Raw genomic sequence first — 26,237 nt, 5'->3', positions numbered from 1 at the left:
AGCTGGAGAGGGAGAAGTCCCTTCCTCCGCAGGATGACCCACCTCCCACGTGGCAGGAGGGATGTCCTCCCCTGCCTGCCCTCCCGCCCCCCCTTCGCCTGCCCCAGGGTTCCACGTGCTCTCCCACCCCACCCTGTTCTCCTTGCTGCTGCTCTTCTCACAGGTCGCCCTTTCCCATCTGGTTTCTCCCTCTGGCCCCCAAAGGGTGCTACACCTGCTCTCCACACACCATCACACATCACCCACCTGCGCCGTGAACACACACACAGACGCACACATACACACAGCCCTCTGCCTGCGTGGAGCCCGCCATCTGCACCCTCCCCCTCCCCCTTATCTCTCCTTCCCTCTGCTCTGCACACATCCTATGATTCATTTGTGTACTTGGGATTAAGGAAGCATCCGTCTCCTCACAGACAGCGCCTCACTGATGAGATGGCTCAGACCCTTTCAGGGTTTCATTGGAAATAAACAGAGTGCACACCCTTCCTCATTTGAGGGGCGAAACAAGTGACTTTGTTTGCCTTTGCCCCTACAGCATCTGTCTCCCTTGCCGCATCTCTCCTCCCCGGGGGCCCTGCCCATCCTGGCCTCTTACCTCCTGCTGTCACCGTCACCATGGTGATGGTTTTGTCGGTGCTTTGAGGCAAGGTGCTGACCAGGCCACCTAGGGAGGCTGAGGCCAGGGTGCAACACAAGGAGGTAACAGAGCAGGAGGTTGAAACGAGCAATTTCACATGTAACTGCTGCTCTCCGTGTCCACTTATTGAACAGACAGTAATCGTATCGGGAGCTAATGAGGGCTGAGTTCTTCCTGTGGTGTCAAGCTCTGGGACAAAGCACTTGTATTAACCCATTTCCTCAGCACACAGCCCTGTGAGATAGATACTGTAATATCTATGCCATCCATGCTATCTTGCCCACAGTCACGCAGCCAGGAGCCAGGAGCGTGGCACCTGCCGCCCATCTTTTCCCTGCATAACAGGAGCTCCAGGTGAAGCGCGGACTTCCCAGTGTCCGGACCTTTGCAAGTCGCTGGAGTCAGGGACCCCTGAGCTCAGCTAGTCCAGGGCCCCCCAGGCTGGGGGCAGGGCCAGAGCTGAAATGCAGCCTCCAGCCCCCTCTCCTCCTGTCCTTCTGCCCCCAACCTCCCAGGAAAAGTGTCTGGGCAATGGTGCCACAGAATCTGTGGATGACACATCTTAAAAAGACCCTATTTGCATCTTACCCCAAATCTTCTTTAGGTAGACCTGACTGGGAGTGGAAACGGTCTGAAGAGGGGGGAAGGCACTCACATTTATTAAATTACATATACCTAATTAACACATGTATAGCATTGCCAGGTAAAATGCAGGATGCCAGTTACATTTGAATTTCAGATAAACATACTAAAAATTATTTGCAATTTATCTGAAATTCTAATTTATCTGGGCGTTCTGTACTTTTATTTACTAAATGTGGCAAACCCTGCACGTCTCCCAACTCCGCTGCTTACTAGCTGCGTGACACGGGGCAAGAAACCTAACTGCTTTGTGCCTCCATTTCCTTGTCTCTAAAATATGCATGACCACGTCTACCTGTATAGCGTTGTTGTGAGGATTAAATGACTACTTTTATGGCACTGGAAGAGCTCTGGAGTTCGGGCTGTTAACCATATTATTATTATTTGTTGTTGTTGTATTCTTATTACTACACCCAAGGTAATACGCTAGGAGGTGGTAAAAATGCAAAGATGTATTAAGACTCCTCCTGGAGCTGTAGGGAACCTGAAACAGGTCCATAGATCAAGTAACATGGACCACGGTGGGTGTCAGCATGAAAGGCTAAGTGCTAAGGGAGCAGGGGATGTTTGCTTCCAGCTCAGTGGGATCAGACAAGGCAACAGCTAACCAGGATTTATTGAGGGTCACTCTGAGCTGCACACGGTACTAAGTACTGGGATAGAAAGAAGAACCCGGCAAGGGCCAGCCCTCAAGGAGCTCACAGCTGTCGGGCAGCCGACGGCAATGGCACCAAGGGCCACACGAGCTCATGGAGATGGCACATGGTCTTAGGGCAAGGGCTGAGATTGACAGAGGGCTTCCTGGAGGAGGTGACAGTAAAGAATGACCAAGAGTTAACAAGGCAAAGGTGGCCTTTGAGCTGCTTGGAGAGAGGATGGTATTCCAGCCTGTTAAGAATTGGGGTGAGGACATTCTCGGCAGAGGGAACTTCACAGACCCAAGCATGTGGTTGTAAAGGTCAGGCTATCCTTGCAGAGAGGTGAACAGACCCGTCCAAGGAAAGCACACGAGAAAGAGCTGGAGAAAGAAGGCCTAGCTGGAGAGAGCCTTGGACGCGCTCCATGCGGATGAACTGGGTTTTATCCCGGAGCAGCAGGGAGTGATGGACATTGTGAGTAGCAGAGATGGAGCCTGTGGGACGGTCCCCGACCATCACGGAGGTGGAAAGGGCTGGAGCGGAGCGGAGAGGGTCGCGGCCATGGGCCCAGTGCTGGGACTACTACAGGAGCCCAGAGCTCCGAGCCATCTTTCAGGAGCAAACCGACAGTAGGTTACTACTGAGTGCATCGGTTAGCTTTTGAAAACTTAATGATTCTGTAAGCCAGCGATTTGGCCGAGCCCAGAGGAGATGCTCGTCTCGACTCCACACGGGGTCAGCGGCACACGCACACCTTTGCAGCCGTCTAGCATAACGGCCTCACTCTCATGGGCATAGGATGTGGGGAGACTGGAGAGGGAAGGGGGCCAAGCAGGCAGGGCAGCAGATCACGCCTGGGGAGCAGCAGGGTCTTCACCCCGTGTCTGGTGAGGACAGGGCAGGGAAAGCAGAGAGAGATCTCTGCTTCCCCAAGGAAACAGAGCACCAGACTCACAAGCCCCAGGAACTCTGCCCACCATCTTTCAAGGGAATGAGTCCAGCCTGCTTGAAGAACAAATAACCTCTCTACAACACTGGACCACTGATAAAGTGTTTTCCCACACTGCATCTCACTTGATCCTGGGAGCTACACAGCAAATCTGGTTTTATTATATAGTCTGTTCTACAAATGAGGAAACTGAGGCACAGAGAGGCTAAGGAAGTTGGCCAGGGCCACATGCTAGTAAGTGTAGGGCTCAGCATGTGAACCCAAGCTGCCTGACTTTCGAGTTAGCCAAGGAAAGGGAAAGTGACAGTTGGGGAAGAGTGACTTATTCCAGGAGTTGCAGGTGATTCTTATCCATAAGAACAAATTAGAAGTGATGGAAAATGAAGCAGAAGGGATTGGCGAGAGCCACGAAGTTCAGACTTTATCCAGATGGCAGTGGGGGACCTTTGGAAGATTGCAAACAGAGGACTGCTAGAAATGCAGCAAATGGTGAGTGAATGAATGACTGAGTGGATGGGTGAATATCAAACCTTTGCAAAGATCACTCTGGAACAGTGTGGAGGGTAGAGCAGGGGGTGTTAGGTATTGTAACCCAAGTAAGAAATGATGAGGGCCTGAGACAGGAAGACTGCTGGGGATGGAAAGGAAGAGACAAATCTGAGAGATATTTCAGAGAATTAACCAGGATGGTTCGTAATGCCGGATGCAGGAGAGTGGAATTCAGAAAGACGTGCAGGTTTCTAGCTTCAGTCATTGAGTGGTGGTGCCGATCCCCCAAATAGAAGTTCTGCCTATTTGGGATTTATCAACGCGCAGATGTTGGCTGCGTCCACAGGAAAGCCATGTGCTTCTCCACGGCTAGTGCACAGAAGGACGTATGCAGGCCTGAGAATCCCTGGGGAAGAACACCAGTTACGGGTGGGAAGAAGACAGAAAGTAGCATTCAGAGAGGATGGGAGAAAACCAGAAGAGAATCCTAGAGGCCAGTTTAGGATTTCTCTATTCCCCCACTTGGTCTTTTTTTTCCTTAGTACTGACTACCAACCAACATTGTATTATGTATTTACCCGTTTATTGTCTGTCTCTCCCACTGGAATATAAACTCCACCAAGGCAGGAGTTTTGCGTCCCCGCTGCTTTGAGCAGGGCCTGGCACATAGTAGATACTCAACATGGATTTTCTGAATACATGTCTAGTGAGCTGGGCCTGAGAAGCCAACCCTTAAAAGCAGGCGCATCCCGGTCGTGTCTTTACAGACCGCGGTTCTGCACTTTGGCCATTAGGTGGCGCATCAAAGTGAGCGAGGAAGCTGGAGGCTGGGATCGCACGGGGCCCAGAACCTGACAACGGGGCAGAATGACAAAAGTGAGCAAAGCGTGGATCTGAACGGCAGAAATCATTCCTCCTCTCCCTTAGCAGACATCTCTCTCCAACACAAACTGCAAGTCAGGCTCGTGCGTCATCGAGCCGTCGGAAATCAGATTGGGGGCGGGAGTGCGGGGGTCTGAATGCATAGGGATAAAAAGTCAGGACTGGGGCAGGAGGGTTGACGGGACGGGCTGTGAGGCACAGCCCCAGCTTCACGGGCGGCTCTGCGTGCTGCTCTGATGCTGGCAGAACATATCACAGGGGAAAACAAACCTGGGTCTCAATCCCAACCCTACCCCTTACCTGCTGTGTTACCCTAGCTAAGTAATTTGCCCTCCCTGAGCCCCAGTTTCCTAGTCTATAAAATGGAGGTCCTAAGAGCACCCGTTTCGAGGAAAACTGAGAATGAAACAAGAGGGCCCTTGGCCCAGTGCCGTCCACATAAACAAAACTGAATGTCATTCTTAAAAATTGGACCTGATAGGGCTTCCCTGGTGGCGCAGTGGTTGAGAGTCCGCCTGCCGATGCAGGGGACGCGGGTTCATGACCCAGTCTGGGAGGATCCCACACGCCGCGGAGCGGCTGGGCCCGTGAGCCATGGCCACTGCGCCTGCGCGTCCGGAGCCTGTGCTCCGCAACGGGAGAGGCCACAACAGTGAGAGGCCCGCGTACCGCAAAAGAAAAAAAAAAAAAAAAAATTGGGCCTGATAATCAATATTTGTCTAGCCGTTTACAAAGCTCCCTCCTCATTCTTCATATCATAAAGGTAATCCTCAAAACAGCCTGCAGGTATCTTTATCACCCCACTTCCCAGACAAGAGGGCAAACATTATCGGATTACATATGTAATACAGCTTGTAAAGGGATGGACTCGAGCCAGGTTCAGCTCAGCAAACATACATGGGATAACCCTGGAGCGTCAGGTGCTCTGCCAGTTGACGAGGACAGGACGGGTGAGGTTGCAGTCTAGGGAAAGACAAACACACTCAGATCATTTCCATAGAAGAGGTGAGCTACTGAGACAGATGGAGGCCCAGGATGCTATGGGATCATAGACAAAAGCCACTTGGTCCAACCTGGAGATCCAGAAAGACCTCATGGACTGAGCAACCCCTTAGCTATATCTGGAAGGCTGGGTAAGAATGATCCAGGAGAAGAAGGACCCCAGCATTCCAAGGTAAAGAACTGCCCAAGCAAAAGAACCTGTTATTTTTATTTTTTTGATGCGTTGGGTCTTTGTTGCTGCACGTGGGCTTTTTCTCTAGTTGTGGCGAGCAGGGGCTACTCCTCTCAGAGGTGTAAGGGCTTCTCATTGCGGTGGCTTCTCTTGTTGCAGAGCACAGGCCCTAGGCGCACGGGCTTCAGTAGTTGTGGCGCTCAGGCTCAGTAGTTGTGGCTCGCAGGCTCTAGAGCGCGGGCTCAGTAGTTGTGGCGCACGGGCTTAGTTGCTCCACAGCACGTGGGATCTTCCCACACCAAGGCTCGAACCCGTGTCCCCGCATTGGCAGGCGGATTCTTAACCACTGCGCCACCAGGGAAGTCCCAAAGGGACCTGTAATGAAACACATCCATACTGGGGTCCACCTCTAAATCTAGTGTCTAGTGAGCAGGACGCTACCCCCAGGAAGTCATGGAGGGAAAGGCACCAACCAGCACAGAGGTCCCCACACGTGTTCTCACTGTCCAATGAGCCTTTTCTTCAAAGCACTTATCGGTCTGTAATCATCCTAGGAGCCCTCCAGAGCATACCAGTTATCTGGGTCGTTTTTAAGCGCAGATCCAGATTCAGGAGCTCTTGAGGTGAAGCCCAAGCCTGCGTTTCTAACAAGCTCCCGCGTGATGTGGAGGCTGCAGCTCCGTCCCGGGAACACGCTCTGAGGAACAAAGTTCACCCTCCCGGCTCAAGAGGGCAGGCTGGGTCTGGCTTTACTCAACCACTATGGGCTCAGATTGGGGCGTGAAAGAGGCTGAAAGAAAGACGTGGAAACATCAATTTCAGGAGAGAAGGAAGGAATGCTGGCCGTGCACCCAGGACACTGGGAGGAAAGAAGGTTCTGGAGTGTGGGAGGTGCTGGTTAGGATGAGCTCGGAGGCCCCTGGGGGTCCTCCCTCCCCTCCAGTCAGCTCCCCCACTCCTAGCACAAACTCAGTCCGCTCCCTTCCTGACTCCCTGGGGCCTGGGGCTGAACACTGACCCCTAAAAGCAGAGAAAAGCACCATGGAAGGCACACCTCGTCTTCCCTCCAAGCCAGAAGCCCTCCAAGGTGCCACCCTGCTTGCAGCAGACCTCTCCCTAGCCTATGATCCAGAGAAATCAGACGGGGGTCCCTCCTCGACCGAGGGGTCTGGTGCTACCGAGAAAACAAGCCAAGAACCCCACCACCCCAAGCCCTCCCGCCTGGGCTCCTCCTTTCCAGAAACGGCAGGAAGCAACCACTCCCCAAGGTCCCACCATAGGGAGTTCCTGTCCCCACGAGGGGTGGGAGGCACCTCCTCTTTGCCCGCCACCCCAACTCTACCCACCGCCGTACACACACGGCATAGAAACTGCTGGCCTCGGAAGCAAACGCCCATGCCAGACCCCTCACCCAGGGATCTTTCATTTATTCATTCAACAAACATTTACTGAACACCTACTGTGTGCCAGGCGCTGATCTAGTGACCAAGAGAGACAAGGTCTGTCTTTGCTGTCAGGCAGCCTCCTTTCCATAAGGGGAGATACAAATGAACCCAGTGATAAAGAAGCAAGGGGGCTGGTGTGACAGAGAGGCATGAGGGGCTGTTACACTGGGTGGCCAGGCCTCGAAGAGGACGTGGCGTTTAAGCTGCACGATCACTGACGAGGAGAAGCCAGCAAGACAAAGACACAGAAAAGAACATTCCAGATGGAAAGGCCCTGGGCCGGGGCGTGGTGAGGGCTGAGTGGCTGAGTGGAAGGAAGCCGGGTCCCAGAGGCAGGCCAGGACCAGGGGTGCAGGTGCTTATAGACAACAGAGAGGATTTCAAATTACGTTCCAGGGACAGTGCAGAGGCCCCAGAGAGCTTGGAGCAGAGCAGTGACCCAACCAGACTGTGTTTGAACAGCCCACTTGTGGAGAAGGCACTGCACATGAGTTGAACAGGACCCGGGCCTTCCCTCCAGAGAGCTTAGCGTCTACGAGGTGCTCCCGGTGCTGATGGGGGTGGGGGGATGGCCCGCTGACCGCCCCACCTCTGCCCCTGGCAACATAAGCTCCGTGTCCGGGCTACTGGCCTCTGCTGGCAGATGTGTCCCATCCCCCATCTCTGGGGACCAACCATCTGGGCTGACAGAGCATCTGGGGAACCCTGGAAGCCCAGCGGGCTGGAGGGGGCCACTTAGGTGACCAACTGGACTTTGGAGGAGACCCCACAGCGCTGCCCATGGCCTGGCACCAAGAGAATTTTCCCAGCCTGTTCGGGCAAAGTTGACCAACCAGGCAGACCAAGACCAAGGAGTCAAATGAGCTGGGCACAGAGTCGGTGAGCAGTTCCAGAATGAGGCGGAAGCCCTCTGAACCCAGCTCCACTCTACTCTCTGTCCGGCCGATGTCCTGCAGGAAGGAGAGTCAGATGGTCACCCCTAGCACATACTCTAGTGCAGGAGGCCTTCTGATCATAGGAGCACGTCTTAGAGATAGCTGTGGGGCTGGGGATCGGTCCCATACAACTTTTAGCCACAGAATCTCTTGTTGCTGTAAAATGGTATAAAGAACCCTAGTACATAAAACAGGTGAAAGCTTTACCGCCCAGGTGGAGCCAGGCTGCACTTCCCCATCCCCTCTTACCCTCGCTCCCTGTGACCCTGGGCAGCCACCATGCTCTCTGGCCTCATACACCTCCCCTGTGCCTCCCTGCCCGCTGCTCCACGGAAGCCCGCTTGCTCTGGGCAGCAGAGCTGGGAGAAATTCCTCAGGGGCTCCCTCCCACACAGGGAGCGCGGGTCCTCCACACTGTACACCCACACACGTGGCACTGTCTACACGGCTGATGCCCAGAGATGGGCAGAGCAAGGAGGAAGGCCCCCAGCCACCTGCCCAAAGCCCGGATGACAGGAGGGTAAATGGCAAAGAGCCAGGCGCCCCCCCGCGACTGTAGAACCCTAATTCGCATGATGTGCCCCTTTCAAATGCAGTGCCCCAGTGCCAGCCCCTGTCCCAGGGAGGGTGTGACCCCCGGGCTGCCTTCCAGCTCCCGGCACCCGCTCTGCCCGGGCTCAAGTCCTCCCAGGTCTCAGTCACCCAACAGCTAATGCACTTTTCCTGACTGACAACAAGCTCAACACCAAAACCGTCAACTATTTTTATCTCCGGATTAATCACAAAAGGTTAACGCTTCCACCTTCCCTGTGATTAAAAAATTAGGAGACCAAGCTCTATAGTGGTTCAGGATAATAACGAATCCTGGGAGGGGGATGGATGAATAATGCATCTCCAGGCTCGGGCTGCTCGAGACTCTCTCCCCTCCTGGCCCCCCAGGTCCGGGCCCGGGTCTGAATGGAGAGGTAATGAGTCACCCCCCTCCTGTCAGGACCACAGCTGCCAGGAGGGAGCGACTGTTATTTCTATTCAGCCTGCGGGCCCCAAACCTCCCCCCTCCTCCCCCTCCCCCCCTCCCCCGCCCCAGCCCCCATCCACACCCCTCCTTCCCCATCTGGTGTGCACCGAGGCGAGGGCCGATCCCTAATGCGTGGTTACGTGAACGACTGGCGTGATAACCACTTACTTGGGAAGATGTGTGCGCACGCACACGTGCACCTAAGCATCGCACGGCACAGTCCCACTCCCCCCTCCCCTCCTCTAACCCGACATTCCAAACGCAGCACTAGCCGTGATCACAGGTGGTTACACTGAGCAAAGGCCCAGAGACACTATGTTCTCAAACCCAGTCACACAGCAGAATCCTCTGCGAGCTTTAAAATGCCCTGATGCTCTGGTCTACCCCCTGAAATGGGGATTCAACTGGTCAGGGTGTGGCCTGGCGATGGGACGTTTAAAACCTCCCCCGGAATATTGTAAACTGCAGCGAGAACCACTGTCTCGGGCCCAACAAATGTCAGTGCTGGAGGAACGTTCCAGATCCCCTGTTGTACTTTCACACTTTATATCTGAGGAAATAAAACCGGGCAAGGGACTGCCTTCCCGCTTCGGCCTCTGATTTAGGGCACTTCCACGATCTCGCCCCCTTGGCTCAGCACTGGGGATGGCCAGGTGTTGATTCTGTTCCGGAAGCTTCTTTCCAGTCTCCCTGGCCTTCAGCAAGCTCTGCCTGAGCACATCCATCGAATCGAAAGCCGCCACCCGGAGGGAGGGGCCCGGAGCCCAGCGCAGCCCTCCCTGCTGGAAGGGCCCGCCCAAAGCAAGGAGATAAAATCCCCTCCCCAGCACTATAAGGCCCTCCTTAGCCTCCCTGGGGCTCTCTGGCCCACAGCACCAAGGGGGCCTCTGGCACTAATGAGGGGGTAAAGGGTGGGCGGGGTAGGAGGCTGTCTTTACTGTCCGGCCCACACCTACCGTCTACCTGCACCCAGGTCCCCCTAGGAGGCTGGGCAGGGCTGAATGAGGCCGACTTTCTCCCTGGGCCAGGATCACAGTGGAGTCCTGGGGCTGACGAGAGCAACTTGGAAGCCGGGAGGGTTTTTTTTCCCTTAGGAAATAGAAACTTGGGGGATGGCACTCGCCAGGGCTGTAGTTCTGAACCAGGCGTCCTGGAGGCCGGAAAGGGAGGGGGCAGAGCCGCTAGCTGGAGGCGTGCTGCTTCAAGTACTCACCTGGCCCCAGGGTCTCCTGGAGTTTCCTGAGGAGCCTGGCAGGTGCCAGGGCAGGGATGGGCCCTGGGGAGCGGAGGGAAGCCAGCAGGTTGCTGGGGGTGCCCTGGGCGGGGAGGGGCTGGAAGGCAGAGCTGCTGGGTCTGGACGTGCCTCCACTGCCTGGACAGGCTGCCTTCCTGCCCATGGGCCCAGAAGGTCGCACAGGGCCTGGCTGGAAGGATGGACTTTCTCTGGTTACTGGGCAAAGAAGGCCCTTTGCGTGAGGACCCCAACTCTCACCTAATGACCCATTCACTGAGCAAACATGCAGCTCAGCCCTCCTGACCAGCCCCGCCTTGGGGAAGAAGGCCAGGGATTCCTCAGGTGGTCTCCGAGGAGCCCTGCCCCTTCTGGTTTGTCCAGGAAGGAGAGACAGGGAAAGCAGAGGCCTGAGACCCTCGTGCGTCCACAAGCACAAACCTCAGAAGAGGCTCTGTGACCTTAGGCCAGTCACTTAACTTCTCTGGGCCTCTTCTCCCAACAATGGTCATCCATCACCATAACTGCCCATCCCGCATCCCATGGTCGTCATGGGGATCAAAGGCGTGACTGCACTGGAGTTAGCAAACGTGTATGGCACTTCCGCCAGGCACCAGGCCCTGTGCCGGGCGCTACGGGAGGCGTCACTCTCCCCCTGGCAGTCCCCGTCTCGTGGCGGGGACCACGCTGCTATGAAATGGGGTGGAAGGACCAGGCAAGAGAGATTCATTCTGACTCTGGGATGAGGGAGAGTAAAGTGCTAAGGAGATGCCCAGCCCTCTGAAACACTGTCTCAGCCTTGAAAGGTCGCCTGTCACCTGTCCCCTGCAGGGGAAGCAACCAGCCTGGTGCTCCAAGTGTCAGGGGACCTGCTTCCAGCCCTGGCTCTGCTACTCATGCACTGTGTGACCTTGAGCAAGTCACTTGGTCTTGCTGAGCCTCGGTTTCCAGATCTGTGTAATTGGGATAATAATGTTTACCTCGCAAGATGGTTGTGAGGACTAAATCAGACGACAGATGTGACATTGCTTTGTTTTAAAAGAGGGAGAGAGAAGTTAAAAAGAATGATCTGGGCTTCCCTGGTGGCGCAGTGGTTGAGAGTCCGCCTGCCGATGCAGGGGACACGGGTTCGTGCCCCGGTCCGGGAAGATCCCACACACCGCGGAGCGGCTGGGCCCGTGAGCCATGGCCGCTGAGCCTGCGCATCTGGAGCCTGTGCTCCGCAACGGGAGAGGCCACAGCAGTGAGAGGCCCGCGTACCGCAAAAAAAAAAAAAAAAAGCAATCCAGGCAGCCGTGCCGTGCTTCCCGATCTGCAAATCATAGCTAATGACACCTGCCCTGTCCCCTCACGGGCTGCCGCACGCGGGATGAAATGATGACATGAGAGTCCTCTGCAAATAAACACGCGATGCCTGTGTCAGGATTACCGCTGTTGTTGCTGTTATTGTTATCCTACAAGGGGATTATACATTTTATTAAAGAATGATAATTACTGTTGGTCATCAACTCCATAAAGTCCACCCAGCCCTGCCCGAGGGGAGGGGCGCCCTCAGCCTGACCTCTCCCCTCCTCTCCCCGCAGTGCCACCTGACGACCCCGTCATCCTGGGGGGGCCTGTCATCAGCCTGCGGGCCGGGGACCCCCTCAACCTCACCTGCCATGCAGACAACGCCAAGCCTGCAGCCTCCATCATCTGGCTGAGGAAGGGAGAGGTGATCAATGGAGCCACCTACTCCAAGGTGAGGCGGGGTGGAAGGAGGGGAGGGGCTGCAGGAGGGGCCGGCTCTCCCCATCTCTCTGCAGCTCTTGCTCTGCCTGTATGATTTTCTGTCACCTTTTGTTCCTGGCTCGTTGTCTCTCTCTCTCTGTCTTTTCTCTCGTGCGCGCACTGTCACTTTGTCTCTCTTTTTCTCTCTCGTGCTCTGCCTCTATTTATCTGACCTTTTCTGTCTCTCCTCCACTTTCTCTCTTTCCTGGGGTAATCGCTGAGCTTGGTCACCCTAAGAATAGAGTATGGTCAGAGGAGAGGACTCAGGGACACAGGTGGCCAGGGCTGAGGGTTGCCAGATAAAATACAGGATGTCCAGTTAAACGTGAATCTCAGGTAAACAATAAATAACTTTTCAGTGTAGGTATGTCCCAAATATTACATGGGCCACACTATGGGCCATATTTATACTAAAGATTATGCACTGTTTATCTGAAATTCAAAGTTAACTGATGTCTGTATTTCTATTAGTCAATCTGCCCACCCTCCCAGAGCTGCAAGGTGAGGCTCTTTAGGTTCCTTCCTGTCCCAGGTGCCTGGCTTGGGGTGGGGGAGGGGTGCTGAATCCAGCCCATAATCCCTTACCAAGCCCTGCATCTGCTGTACCTACCGGCTGAGGTGCTTTTCTCTAATTTACACAAGGTGCCAGGAGCTGGAAGGGCCCTGAACTGGCCCCTGTATTTGTCATGTTTTTATTTTCTATATTTCATGATGCTTTGACATCTTGTAGTTGAGGAGGGACGGTCCCTCCTAGGGTTCGCTAATCCCTAGAGAGCAAACACCTGGGAACAGGCCTCTACTATGCAAACCAAAGCACCCTGGGTCCACAGCCTCACCCCCTCCTCTATCAGGCTCTTGCGGTCCCAGGCTCTCTCCCCCTACCCTAAGTCACTGCAGAGCTGGATACCAGGTAACCAGAGACCACCCCTATAGCCTAGAGCCCGCGGAAATTATTCTAACCCTCCAACCCTAGACCTGTTCAGCTGCTTACCCTGCCTCGTCCATTCTTTCCCACAGAAACCACAGTAAAGGCTTGCACCCGTGCTTTCCCCTCGCTCCCTCTGCCTCCTGACTGACCAGGTGCCTCCTGGCGGGGCCAATGCTGTACATGGAGTCGTGTGCCCCCTCCTCTAGGGAGCTGAGTAACAAACTACCTTTCCTTTTTTCCTTTTTTGGCCGTGCCGTATGGCTTGTGGGATCTCAGTTCCCCAACCAGGGACTGAACCCACAACCTCGGCAGTGAAGCCCGGAGTCCTAACCACTGGACCGCCAGGGAATTCCCCAAACTACCTTTTCAATGGCCACCTTCTCCTGATCTGTCAGCCTCACCAACCCTGAATAAAAACAAAATCCTCGGCACGTTTGAAAACAGCTCCCACCAAACTCCACTCCAGGATGCTGTGAGTAGAGTTCCAGGCGGCACTGACATACCCCGGAGCCGTTAAAGGTGAACGGGACCTTGGGGAGGGCTGGTCCGACTCCCTGATCTACAGACGAGGGAAGTGACGGCCCTTCTCACCTGATGACGGTCCTCCCAACGGCGGGCCTACTCCTCCTCTCCGGGCAGCCTCAGACACATGCGCAGCTGCTCAGAGACTGGATCAGGCTCTGAGGCGGGAGGCCCAGGCCTCCAGAACCGTGGCTCTCCTTTCCCCTTGGCCCTCCTTGGCCTCAGAGAGCAGGAGGGGCACGGCCTGCTGCCCACTCCCAGTGCACCAACTTCCTGGGCCCCGGAAAGATGAGCACGGCCTCCACCATCCACGGCGGATACGAGATAGGACGTTCCTCCTCTGAGGGAGTGTCCTTCCTGTCCAAAGCCGAAAACCCAGCCAAGGAATCAGCTCCAAACCTGCAGATCGAGGCCTGGGCCCCTGCCCCCCACCCAGAGCTGGTGCCAGACCCAGGACAAGTGCCTTCCCTCGGGCACGAGTCCATCCGGGGGGAGCTGCTTTACTGTGAGAGAAATCTCGCACCCACATCCGGAGCGGGAGCCACCCTGCTGTGTTAGGAAATACAAAAATATGACACAGGGATGGATCACCCAGATGATGAAGGAAAGGGCTGCTCCTTCAGTCTGGGCATCTGTCCAGTCCCTCCCTGAAGCTGGACCAGCCTGGCCCCTGCCAAGATTTCTGCCCTCAGAGGACATGCCCCCATCTGGGGAAGAGAAAGGTCCGGGTCACTGCTGGACCTTGCCCCCAGCACGTTGGCCTCGTCCATGAGGGGAAGGCCCCTCCGAGAGCCCAGCCCCGTGCCCCTGCAGATCAGAGCAGGGAGGCCACGCTCCACCCTCTGTCCCACCCGACCCTGTCACCCTCCTGCCGGCCCACGGCCCACGACAGGAACTATAGCACCACCAGCCAGGGCCCTGGGATCCATCCCTACTGTGTAACTTCAGGAAAGTCACTCCCTGAGCCTCAGGCTCCTGTGTGTAAAGCAAAGGGGCTGGATCAGACACTCTGTATCAGTCTGTCTGGGCTGCCATGATAAAATACTACAGACCAGTGGCTTAAACAACAGACATGCATTTCTCACGGTTCTGGAGGCTGGAAGTCCAAGATCAAGGTGCCAGTGAGGTTGCTTTCTGGTGAGACCTCTCTTCCTGGCTTCCTATAGACAGCGGTCTTCTCACTGTGTCCTCACATGGCCTTTCCTCTGTGTGTTCAGAGACAGAGAGAGAGAGAGAGAGAGAGAGAGAGAGAGATCTCTGGTGTCTCTACCTCTTCTCATAAGGACTCCAGTCCTATTGGATTAGGGCCCCACCCTTATGACCTCATTTAACCTTAACTACCTCTTTAAAGGCCCTATGTCCAAATATGTGCCACTGGCGGTCAGAGCTTCACCATATGAGTTCGGGGGTGGGGCGGACACAATTCACATATAGCAGGGACCTGCCAGGTCTGACAAGCTATAAACCTGTGACTTGGGGCACACGGAGAAGGCTGGACCCTCCAGCCATACTCATGTGGCATCTGCTCTGGGGGCTGCCAGAGCCCAGCCCTCTGCTGCCCCCTCTTTCCCCAGGACTGCACGTGCCATTGACCTAGGAACTTCTGAAGTCCCAAAGGCAGAGCAGCCCCAGACAGGCTATGCAAGAGAAGGGGCCAGGGACATGAGCATCTGAGAGAGAGACAGAGACAGAGAGACAGGGAGAGAGAGAGGTTGAGAGGACACATGAGTACACAAAGTCAAGGAGGGTCCACCGTCTACAGAAAAAAATCCCACAGGGCGGCCCTGAAAGCCCTCATAGCTGAAGCCTCAGTATTTATCACATGGTGGGTGGTTAAGCCCGTGGACCCAGGGGGCTGGGAAGCCTGAATCCAGGCTCTGCCTCCTTCTAGCTCTGTGACCACGGGCAAGCTCCCTAACCTTGCTGTGCCTGAGAGTCCCCATCTCTACCATGGGAGCCATGGCACGTGCTCAAAGGCTGGTCGCGAGGCTTGAATGAGCAGAGTGCCGGGCAGAGGGAAGCAAGGCTGTTAGGATCACTGCCTTCCCTCACTTGATCCGCAAGGTCCCCATGGTGCACCCTGCCATCCACATTTCCTGGGCGAGTGTGACAGTGTCATAGTAGAGCAGGCCCCACGATCCTACCAACTTGGTTCAGACCTGAGCCCCATCGCATATTATGGTAACTTCAGCTCTCCGCCTCAGCTTCCCCATCTGCAAAACGGGAGGATGATAACTGCGGACCCCTGTTAGGATTGCTTTGAGACGTAGAAAGAATAATGCGTTGAAAGCACTGGGTAAAGTGCCTGGCGTAGAGTCAGGGCTTCGTAAAACGTTCGCTGGTATTACTGGGCCCTTCCTCCCAGAGCCCCGTATGGCTCACCCTGTTCTCCCTCCCCAGAGGTCACACAGCAGCCCAGGTTTCGTGGGCTGTTCATTTTGCTCCTCCACCGTGCGGCCAGCAGGGGAAGGATGGGCTGGTGGGACTGAGGATGGCATCGCAGAGGATGGCTAAGTCCCTCGCCCTGGGAGAATCCTCGGGAAGAGGATACAGCAGCACAGGCTGTGGGGCCTCTCCCTGGACCCACGGCCGCCAGAGCCCTCGCGGCCCGGGTGCTTGGGTGAGGGCCCGCAGCTCCCAGCAGGTGTCTGGCTGCAGAAGCAGGGGAGAGGATGGCGGGGCCTCTCTCCAAGTCCTCTCTTCCTGGACACCCAGCCTCAGGCCGTCTTCTCCGGGCCTGGCACCAGAATGGAGGCCACCTGGCATTCATCGGGAAGGCAGACCAGGAGGCGCAGGACAGGTTGTGGAAGAGGAGAGGAGACAGTCTGGCCTGAGGCCAGAGAGAAGTCTTCCGTGGGAGCCAGATCCCTGCCCCATCTGCTACTACCCCAGGAGCTGCCACACTGGGGGATGAGGCCTTGACCTGGATGCGCACAACAGGGGGCGGGTCGCTTGGTCTTAGGATGTACAGTCGTGTATATCTCTACCTTGAAGCCCCTTACCCCCCAGCCCTACCCCACTGCTTCCTCCAGCTTCAGACTGCTGCCTGCCCAAGGGGCCACCCACCCACCCCCAGGACCAATGAGCCTCATTAGGTTCCACGCTGGGCCCTCACTGGAGCCCAGCTCTGCAATCTCTCCCCTCCAGTCACCCCAGTAACCCCATCTCATCTGTCCATCTTAGGGGCCAAGAGTCTCTACTCGGTGTGCAGCTGCTACTCATCCTGGCCTTCTTTGTGAAGAGCATCCTTCCTGGCCCCAGGGAACAAAACTGGGGGTTGGTCCCTGAAGACACAGGGTCTGGGGCAAAAGGCACCGTGCAAACCTCCACCTTCCCTAACAGCCCTCATTCAAACCACATAACAGGCACCGATGAAGTCCCCAGGCAGCTATAAGAAGGGGAGGCAAAGAGACGATTAAAAAACCTTGAGGGACATGGCAGGTGGGCGAGGTGAGTGAGGAGGGAGAAGAGAGGAGGCCTTGTTGCCAGGCAATCAGGCCGGTTCAAGCCCTTTCCAGGCTGTTTGCATATCAATGCACATCCTATATTCAGCACCAGGTTTGGGCCACCCACCCAATGCATTCCCTCCAAACCTCCATCCTCCCTCAACTGTGGTCACGGGGCCTCCCAGCTCTTGGGGCTCAGCCTGGCTCTCCACTGCCCAGCTGAGGCTCCAGGGGCTTTGGAAAGAGCAGAGTGGTGGCAGCCGCCCACACTGGATAACCTCACACAGGGCGCAGTCTGCCCCTGGCCAGCCCAGCTCCCCCACTACCGCTGCCAACTGAAGGCCACGTGCCTGCCCTCAGGGGTGGGACGGGGGGCTGGATGCACAGACAGGAAGCAGCACAGCACAGGCAGGGGCCAGAGATGAGCTCTAAGCCTCCCACAGACACTGGGACAGTCAGGAAGGCTCTTTGGAAGCAGTTAGTGGACCAGAGGCCGGTGGACACGCTCACAAGCCCTGGCGTGTTCACCCCTGTGCAGGTGAGGTATATAGGCCCCGCTCCTGGTCCACATCTGCACACACAGGCGGCACCCGCAGGAGAGGCCATCAGGGTCACACTAGTGCCCACCAAGCTGGAGGGAACGCTGCCCCAGGCCTTGGAGGTGGTGACCCCAGAAACAGTGATTCACCGCTAATAACCCACTTACCCTCCTGAAGCTGAGTGCGTGCTTACGACGGTTTCTCAAGCAGAAGGTGGCGGCCTGGAGGTGCGTCTCCAGAGCCAAGTTCAGGGGAGGGAAGGGGCAGGGAGGACGGGGAAGTGACAAGAATCAGCAAGTGAGAGAGTGTCCACCTGGCCTGGACCTGGAGGCCACAAAGTCCCAGGGTTTCATTTGCATGTGAGAACAGTGGAGCTTTATAAGAGAGGAATGATGGAAAAGAAAAGAGAAAGAAAGGAGAGGTGAGGAGATGCGGAAGGAAAGAACGAGGGAAGGAGGAAAACCAGGGTGAGAAGACCAAGGCCCCCTCTTCGCCCTGTGCTCGGCTCCCTCCCCAGGAACGCGCTGTGGCCTCGCCTTCACACCCCCCGAGCAGCGTGGGGAGCAGGCGCTGAGCTCTCCCCCGGTTTAATGAACACATCGCCCCTTCTCTAATTAGGCGGAACAAACAACTTGAACCAGAATTTTTATTTCCCAGAAAAGCACAGGCCCGGACACAGTAAATATGTCATTAATCATCATTCTGGGCGAGGAGCGCCCTGGGTGCGGGGAGCGGGCAGCAGTCAGGGGCCTAATTAGGAGCTCGGCCCCTGGCTCCCCTCCCACCGGCCCTGCACCCCTCAAGTAGATCAACCTGAGGGGTGCCTGCAGAGTAAAATTTATGTAAATGCCCCTCGTTAGCACCACGGAAAAGTAAAGAAAAAGAGAGGGGGAAGAACAATACGATCTCCCTCCCTCCTCAACCCCAGCCCCGAGGTCTTCTTTTCATCCAGGAAATTGTTGATTATCGCTTGGTTATTTATAGATGCGGGAGGTCAGCAGAGCCGGAGCCAGCAGGTTACGCTGGTGCGGCCGCAGCTCCCTGCTCCGGCTGGGCGGGGCTACACTGCCCGCGCGCCAAGCCCTACCCCCGGGGGCCGGCCTCCAGGTTAGCGCCCTGGCCCTGAGGCTGAGCTCAAGACCCTTACCCCACCGGCTCCTGGGACTGACCGTAGCACCCTCCCCCAGCCCCTCTCCAAGATCCCTCTGCCCAGGGCTGAGACCATCACCCCACGTCCCAGGAGAGAATATGGACAGAAACAGGCCTGTGCCCAAGCCTTTCTACAGCAGAGGAGAAACAGGCCGGGACTACTGCCCTGCTCTGCAGATCTCTCCGGCATCTGAGTCTGGCTTTGTCTACAGCAGGACGCGCCGTTCTGGACCGAAGCTCCCGTCCTGTTCTCCTAGTGTTGGAGGGTACTGAACTGAGGACCTAGAGGCAGGGTCCAGCCGCCTGCATGTCACTGCTAAACTCGGAAGCTACTTAATCATCTAACTGTTCCCACCTTTAAGTGGGGATCACACCACCCGGCTTCCAGGTCCTCAGGAAGCTGCAGTGGGAGGGTCATGGGCTCAGGGCTCACCATTCTCAAGTGCAACTCCCAGCCCTGCCCAGCAAGTTCCTGACTCACTTTGAGCTCAGTTTTCTCTTCCGTTATTTAGGAGACAAGGCTCCCTTCCTTCCAGGGTCCTGTGAGGATTAGAGAGGATGTCATGGTTATTTTCAGGGAGGTTTTGAGGGAGTAGAGTCTGTCCATCTATTCCTTGGCTCCAGTCATGGCAAAGTAAGACTGCATCCGGCACCCCCTGCTGCAGGATCAAGTTCCTTCCTGGGGTGTACTGAGCAAGTCCAGTCTCCCCACCTTGTCCCCTGAAGTGACCCTCCTGCACACTGCACCTCCCCAGTATGCACCCACCTTCGTGGGCCACCAGGGAGCTCAGGGTGCAGGGCAGTAAACGGCTGGGGAAGTAGCTGGAAGGGGGTTCAGAGGAGGGAGGGGGTAGCGGCAATGATGGGGAACAGCAGCTGTGAGGAATGACCTCGTGGTCACGGGGAAGACAGGAGACCTTTAGGCTTGTGTTAGTTTCTAGGGCCACTGTAACCACGTACCACAACTTGGTTCTTCAAACAACCAAAATGTGTTGTCTCACACTTGTAGAGGCAAAAAATCAAGGTGTGGGCAGGGCTGTGCTTCCTCCAAAGGCCCCAGAGGGAGGATCTTCCTCTCTTCCAGTTCCCGGGGGCTCCTGGCTTTCCTTGGCTTGTGACATCATCATTCCAATCTCTGCCTCCTTCTCACCATGGCCCCCTTCCTGGTTTCTCCCTGTGTCTTTTCCTCCTCTTACAAGGACACCAGTCACTCGATTTAGGGCCCACTCTACATCCAGGTTGATCTTGTCTCAAGATCCTTAACTAATTACTAGTTACTTAACCAAGTTGTGAAGGCCCTATTTCCAAATAAGGTCACAGTCTGAGGTTCTGGGTGAACATGAATTGGGGGGATACTATTCAACTCACTCCAAGACCCTCTTACTTATATTATCACCAACTTGAAGTGAGTTTGATCAAGCTCCGTAGCCTCTCTTGATCACACCTGTTTTCTCACCTGTCAAATGAAAGACGATGCCATCTGTCCCGCCTGTGGCTTGGTCCGAGCTCTAATGAGGTCAGGAAGTGAAACGATTGAAAAGTTGAAAGGGTTTGTACAGGTAAAGTAATGAAACGGTCAGTGTGCGTTGATTCTGCCCACATCCCTCGCAGCCCCGCCCTCACCCCCACCCCCCAATCTGCACCCCCTTCTACAGCCTGCGTCATCCCCAAGGGCCACAGCACCTGCATGTAGCCCCCCATCTCAGAGCTTCCTGCAGACCCAGAGACACCCCAGACCAGAGGCAGAATAGTTACAAGTTCATTTCTACATAGAACCTGGTTTCCGTCAGGCCCAGCCTGGCTTCTTTTATGTGTCAGGGTGGGCAAGTCCAGGCTGATTTTCACACATGCTGGAAAACTTTCCAGTTCCTTGTTCCAGCCGAAGCCCAGCACTCGTCTGGGCCAGGGAGCCAACGGTAACTCCTGGCTCTGCATGGAGACGGGCTCCCCTGGGTGTGCTGAGCTGACCCACCTGCATCCACAGGGCTCCCTCCTCCTCTCCAAGACTGGCACGTGACCCACCCAGGCCACCCCAGCTGAATGACGAGTGACAAGGGCCTTCTCTCCCCCCTGCAGACCCTGCTTCGCGACGGCAAGCGTGAGAGCATTGTGAGTACCCTCTTCATCTCCCCCGGCGACGTGGAGAACGGCCAGAGCATCGTGTGCCGAGCCACCAACAAAGCCATCCCCGGAGGAAAGGAGACCTCGGTCACCATCGACATCCAGCGTGAGTACTGACCCAGCCCCCCCCCCCCGCCCGGAGCACGGGTGGGGGGATGTAGCCAGGCCAGAGCCATACCCCTGCAGGAGGGCTGGAGACAGGACCTGGGTCAGTCAACCCCAGGGGCACCCAAAGGACCATCTTGTCCTTCTTCCTGTCAGAGATGAGGGTGACAATCTTCTTAAAAACATCACTGGGGACTTTGCTGGCGGTCCAGTGATTAAGACTCTGCGCTTCCACTGCAGGGGGCACGGGATCGATCCCTGGTCAGGAAACTAAGATTCCGCCTGCCACGCAGCGTGGCCAAAAAACAAACAAACAAACAAAAGAAAACATCACCGATGAGGGTCCTTTACAAGCGACAAGTTGAAGCCCCATTTCCATACCTGTATGAGGTAGAACTTCCACACCGACAAATAGGGTGGTCAGCCGTGGCAGTGCCAGCCCAGCCGGGCGGCCTCACACCCTCCCTTGGAGAGGAAGCCAGAGCAGAGGTGCTGGGAGCACAAGGGGCACCCAGGGCTCCAGAGTGGAGGCACGGCACCAGGCCCTGTCCTGGCAGCGTCGGTCAGGGAGAGAAGAGGAAGAGGAAGAGGAATCATCGCTCAGTCAGCTCGTACTTTGCCCGTATTATCTCATGTAATCTTTTTATTTATTTATTTTTGGCTGCATTGGGTCTTCATTGCCGCGCGCCGGCTTTCTCTAGTTGCAGCGAGCGGGGGCTACTCTTCGTTGTGGTGTGCGGGCTTCTCATTGCAGTGACTTCTCTTGTTGCGGAGCACGGGCTCTACGCACACGGGCTTCAGTAGTTGTGGCTCGTGGGCTCAGTAGTTGTGGCTCGCGGGTTCAGTAGTTGTGGCTCGCAGGCTCTAGAGCGCAGGCTCAGTAGTTGTGGCGCACGGGCTTAGTTGCTCCACGGCATGTGGGATCTTCCCGGACCAGGGTACGACTGCGGTCCCTATCTGGGAAACCGAGGGCCCCCAGGCCGCACGGGTTTCTGAGGTGGGCATCCAGCTCTCCAGAGCCCACGCTGGGAACTCTTCTTGTAGACGTCCACACCGGGAGCCCTCAGCCAGGGTCAGTTATTACGACGAGCACGAACAGTGACACTTTAAATCTCCTCCAGCATTGCATTCCCAAAGTCCCTAAAGGAGACTCCTGAAGGTCTAAAATCTCTCTACGGTACCCGTCGGCCTCCGCGAACAAAGATGAGCTCAACACAGGGCCCCAGCAGCTTTGCTCTCCATACTGGACTGACTTAGGTTGGAAGTGTCAGCCCCCGGAAGTCGACTCTTCTTCTGTTAAACCCCCTTCCCTGCCACAGAGCATGAGGCCACCATGAGCTGGTGGCTTTGGTTGGAGTCTCTGAAGGACAAGGCCAGAGCTGTAGGTTGGCATTTGTTTCTTCCTTGCCATTTTACTCATTTTAATTCAAATCCACCTAGAAACACCTCCCAACAGCCCTGGCTCATCTAAGTGTCTGCATTCTGTGCTCCACGTGGCTCTCCAGGGATCTGGGGTCTGCAGGGGCCATGTCCTAGGGCTTCCAGGGCCCGCCTTGGGAGCCAGAGAGCAGACTTCTCCCAGTGTCTGGAATCCTGGCAGGTGACCTTTAGGTTCCAGAGGGCGGAAGAAACTGTTGAAACCCTCACATGGGCTTGCTCCGGACACCTAGACACAACAGCTGAGGCCTTGGAGAAGGTTTTGTATTTGCCATTTTCACCAGCTGTTAACACCCCCCACCCCCACCTGTACCAGGCAGAGGACTCTGGCCAGGTCTAGGACCAGGGCGATGGGAGGAAGGCCCTCGCTCTGAGGGTCATGTAAGTTCAGGGTCATGCTGAGAGGGATGCCTCCCTCCCCAACCCCAGTCCAGGCCTTGGCTGTCCACAGCCGCCTGCTTCCTCCGTGCAGCAGGCGTGGCATCAAGCAGCAGGCCCAGCTACGGAAAGGAAGCGAGATGCTGGAGGATGGAGTGGTCCACATCCAGAGAGGCTCCACCACCCACGAGCCATGCGGGCCTAAGCTGGACACCTCACCGCAGACATGCCAGTTCCTTGTCTGATCTGACCGAATGACATCCGAGTTCTCTTTTCGCCCTGAGATTGACCGTGAATCAGAGCTCTCTCAAGATACAAGCCAAATCTGAGAGGAATGAGGGTGGGAGACACAGACATCCAAGCCTCCTATAACAGGCTGCCAGTCGTGGCCACTGTGCAGCGCCTCCCCCCTTCGCCCACCAAGCCCCCAGCTGGGCAGGAGACCTATGCCAGCCACGGAACCCTCACAAAAGAACCACCTGGGCGGCTCCTGGGCCCTGGCAGGAGAGACCCAGGGCAAGGGGTGTTCCTGCTTCCTCCAGTCCGCTATCCGTCACACAGCAGAACCTCTTCTGTCAACAAGAAAGTCATCATCATGACAACAGCCCACCAACTACTAAAACACATTCCTCTAAACACACGCTAATGAGATGATCAATTTACCAGGGCACACAGATGACAGTCTGCACGGGAGGAGGTCGCCGGCCTTGCCAGGTCTCTGGACTTTGCTGGCCTTCTTTCCAGGGACAACTCAGCCACCTGAGGGGGGAGGCATCGGGAATGAGGTCGGGCTGAGGTTGAGAACCCAGGTGCCCGGTTTCCTAGGTGAGCCCCGTCCAAGGCAGTCTAGCGTCGTGGTTAAACCCATAGCATCCTTCCTGGTTTGAATTCTGGCTCTGCCACTTACTGAGTGATGCCGACCTGATCATTTCACCTCCTTGTGCCTCGGTTTCCTCATCTGTGCGTGGAGGTAGCAGCGCTTGGCTCACCCGCTGGCTGCGAGGATTACATTAAACCATTCGGGTGGTGACCCTAGCACAGCACCCGGCACCTGTCAGCTGCTGTTACCATGCACAGGCACGGGGGCACAGCTGCCCCTCCCCGATGCCCCCAGCCCCAACAGGGGGAGGTCTGCATCCATTTGTCCCCTCTCCTGAAGGTGTCTGCGTGCGCCTGCCGAGCAAGAGAGCACGCTCTCGCCACGCCCTCCCTCCTGCTCTCCCCCTGCCCCCGCGTATCCCTTTGTTCATTCAGTAAGCATCCAGCTGTTCACTGTGGACACCACGGGCTGGATCAGAGCTGCCTTTCCAAACCTGCTCATTTTCTCAGTCAACCAAGAAGCAACCAAACTCAGCAAAAACACATTTGTTGTTTGTTTCCCTTGGTCTTTAGATGTTACCCAACGGAAGACAAAGCCCCCAGATTGAGTAATGGGAGAGAAAGCTTAACACCCCCAAAGCCTTGCTACATCTGGACTCTGCGTACAGCTGCCAAGTTGCAAATGGATGTGCTGTACAATCACTGAATCACGGAGTTTCTCACCCCCTCCTCGATGTAATACTTCCCCTGAAAACACACACACACACACACACACACACACACACACACACACACACACGGGCAGGTTGCTGATGGAAACACTAAAAGACTCTCAGCTGTGACATCTGTTCAATGTGATCTCAGTTCCACCAGCTACATCAAAGCTGCCCCCTGCAAGTTATTCAGCTGACATCACAAATGGGATTAAAATCGTGTTTAATAGTTGGATATGACATAAACTATTTATACCTCTGGAGCCCAGTAGACTACTGAGAATTCACATCCTGCACGTGCAGAGGAGAGGGGTGGAGAGATGAGCACGGGCACCTCTGGGCCTCGGGTGGGAGCACAGGTGAGACAGGCAAGTGTGGAAGCTTCCCAGGGCCTGTTCGCTGGGGTACCGAGCATGTTGCAGAGAGGTAGGGAAACTGCAGGAGAGGGGTGCTCACAGGATAAACTGAGAAGGGCAGCTCTGTGGTGGAGGAGGGGAGCAGGCAGCCCGAAGGGGGTCCTCCATCAGGTGTGCGCCCCATCTCCCTGCCACCAAAGCCTCATCACTTTATAAAGCACATCCAGGTGAGGGCAGACCTCCTGGAACTACCCCGCAAGTTCTGTGGCGGGTTTCTAGAGGCCATTGAACTAGCCCTGGAAGCCGGTGGTCCTCGGCTGGGTGGGCCGGCGCCAGGGTGACGGGCAGAAGCCGGGGAGAGGCTGCAGGGTTCTGGGGGTGCAGCTCTCCTGGGAGGTGTGGGGAGAGCTCTCACGGAGAGTCCTGGCCACACATCTTTGGGACCACTGGAATTACGCTTTAGAAACCAAGATTGAGATCACTGAAGTACTTCCCCGGTAATTAACTCTCCAGAAAAAGGCAGACAAGCCAGCTGTTCCAGTAGCAGAAGCTCGTGGTCCCCAACCAGAACCCGGGGATAATGTGGGGAGAACAGCCCCAGCTCAGTCTCCACCTGCTGCTCAGGAACCAGCGTTCTCTCCCGTGTCTTAACAAGCTGTCTGCAGACCCCAGCACAGCCCCTGTGGGTCATCTCCCTGGGCCCGGTGCCCCAGCACTGGCAGCTTGAGCACCAGCAGGGCACAGGGAGGCCGAGTGGCCAAAGGATCCCAACTCCGGGGTGGGTGAGGCTCCGTCCACGGCTGGGCGTCTGCACAGATGACTCTCTGAGGGGCTCGGGGACCACGCTGCCGTCTCAGCCAGGAGCTGGGCCAGGCGGCCGGGGTCTCGCTCCCCCGGTGGTGCCCTCCACATGTACGCAGAGGGGTCAGCATTTTCTCGATGGTCTCTGAGAAACCGACTTCCTCACTTCTTTTTCTGAAAATGGGCTGAACCCCTGGAAAGTTCTCATGCCCTTCCAGCACATTGCCGTGCTTACTGGTGAGGTCGGGCTAGAAGACGTGGCCCCGGGGCCTGGCTAGGACACAGGGACCAAGCTGCCCTCTTCACTCAGCCTGGAGCCGAACTCCAGCCGGACCTCCAGGACACAACAAGGAAGAAGGGCGGGCACTGGCTGTCATCGCCCCTCCCCTGAAGCGCAGATGCCTGGGGTGCTGGGGCCTGGGCGCGTGCCCAGGAGCTCGAGGATGCCCAGCTTTTAGAGCAGGTCCCGAGGCTGCTTCCCTGGAGCTCAGGAGGGCCAGGCCGCCTTGGGGCCTCTCTCTGGGCTGATTCCCCGCCTCTTATCTCTGCTGTCGATCCCTCCTCCTCTTGTTCCCATCTCTAGGTCACTCCGCGTCTGTTTCTCCCTCTTTTCTCGGTTTCTCATTATTTTGCTTGGTCTTTCTCCCCAGCACCCTATCATTTTCCGTCTCCATCTGTTTAGTCTCCCTTGGTCTTTTTGCCTTAAGTCTAAATTTTTTGTCTGATTGTGTGTCTCTGTGTACATGTCAGTCTCTCTCTGAACCTGTCCATCTCTGCTCTCTGCTTCTCTGGGTTTCTGCCTCTTTTCCTTAGTCTGCCTCTGCACTTTCTCTCTCTCTCCCTCTCTCTGTGTCTCTCTCTCTCTGTGTATGTCTCCCTCTCTCTGTGTGTCTCTCTCTCCCTCCCTCATCTCCATGTCTCTCCTATGTAGGCATCTCTCTGCCTGTCCCCCCCGCTCCCTTCGGCACGGATCTGTGTGTCCCTGTGTCTCCCCGTCTCTCTCTCCCTCTCTGACTTCTGTCTCCTCTACCTCCGACCATTTCGCACTTCAGAGCTGGGCTTCTCGTCATGTTGAGTGAGAAAGACGAGCCCGGCCTGGGGAGCTGAGGG

At 56.1% G+C, this 26,237-nt stretch overlaps 1 protein-coding gene across 1 annotated transcript in view; it reads left to right on the top strand.

Annotated features, from left to right (window-relative positions):
• The window catches only part of KIRREL3 (kirre like nephrin family adhesion molecule 3), a 152,346-nt gene that overhangs the window by 99,299 nt on the left and 26,810 nt on the right, over positions 1-26,237 (top strand). The window contains exons 5-6 of the mRNA XM_060160902.1: positions 11,627-11,784; positions 20,474-20,624. Coding sequence (XP_060016885.1) covers positions 11,627-11,784; positions 20,474-20,624 — 309 coding nt within the window. The remainder of the gene's footprint in view (positions 1-11,626; positions 11,785-20,473; positions 20,625-26,237) is intronic.

This window comes from Lagenorhynchus albirostris, chromosome 9 (genome assembly GCF_949774975.1).
Source record: "Lagenorhynchus albirostris chromosome 9, mLagAlb1.1, whole genome shotgun sequence".
NCBI classification, from domain to species: domain Eukaryota; kingdom Metazoa; phylum Chordata; class Mammalia; order Artiodactyla; family Delphinidae; genus Lagenorhynchus; species Lagenorhynchus albirostris.
This window is presented reverse-complemented; position numbering and strand designations above follow the sequence as displayed.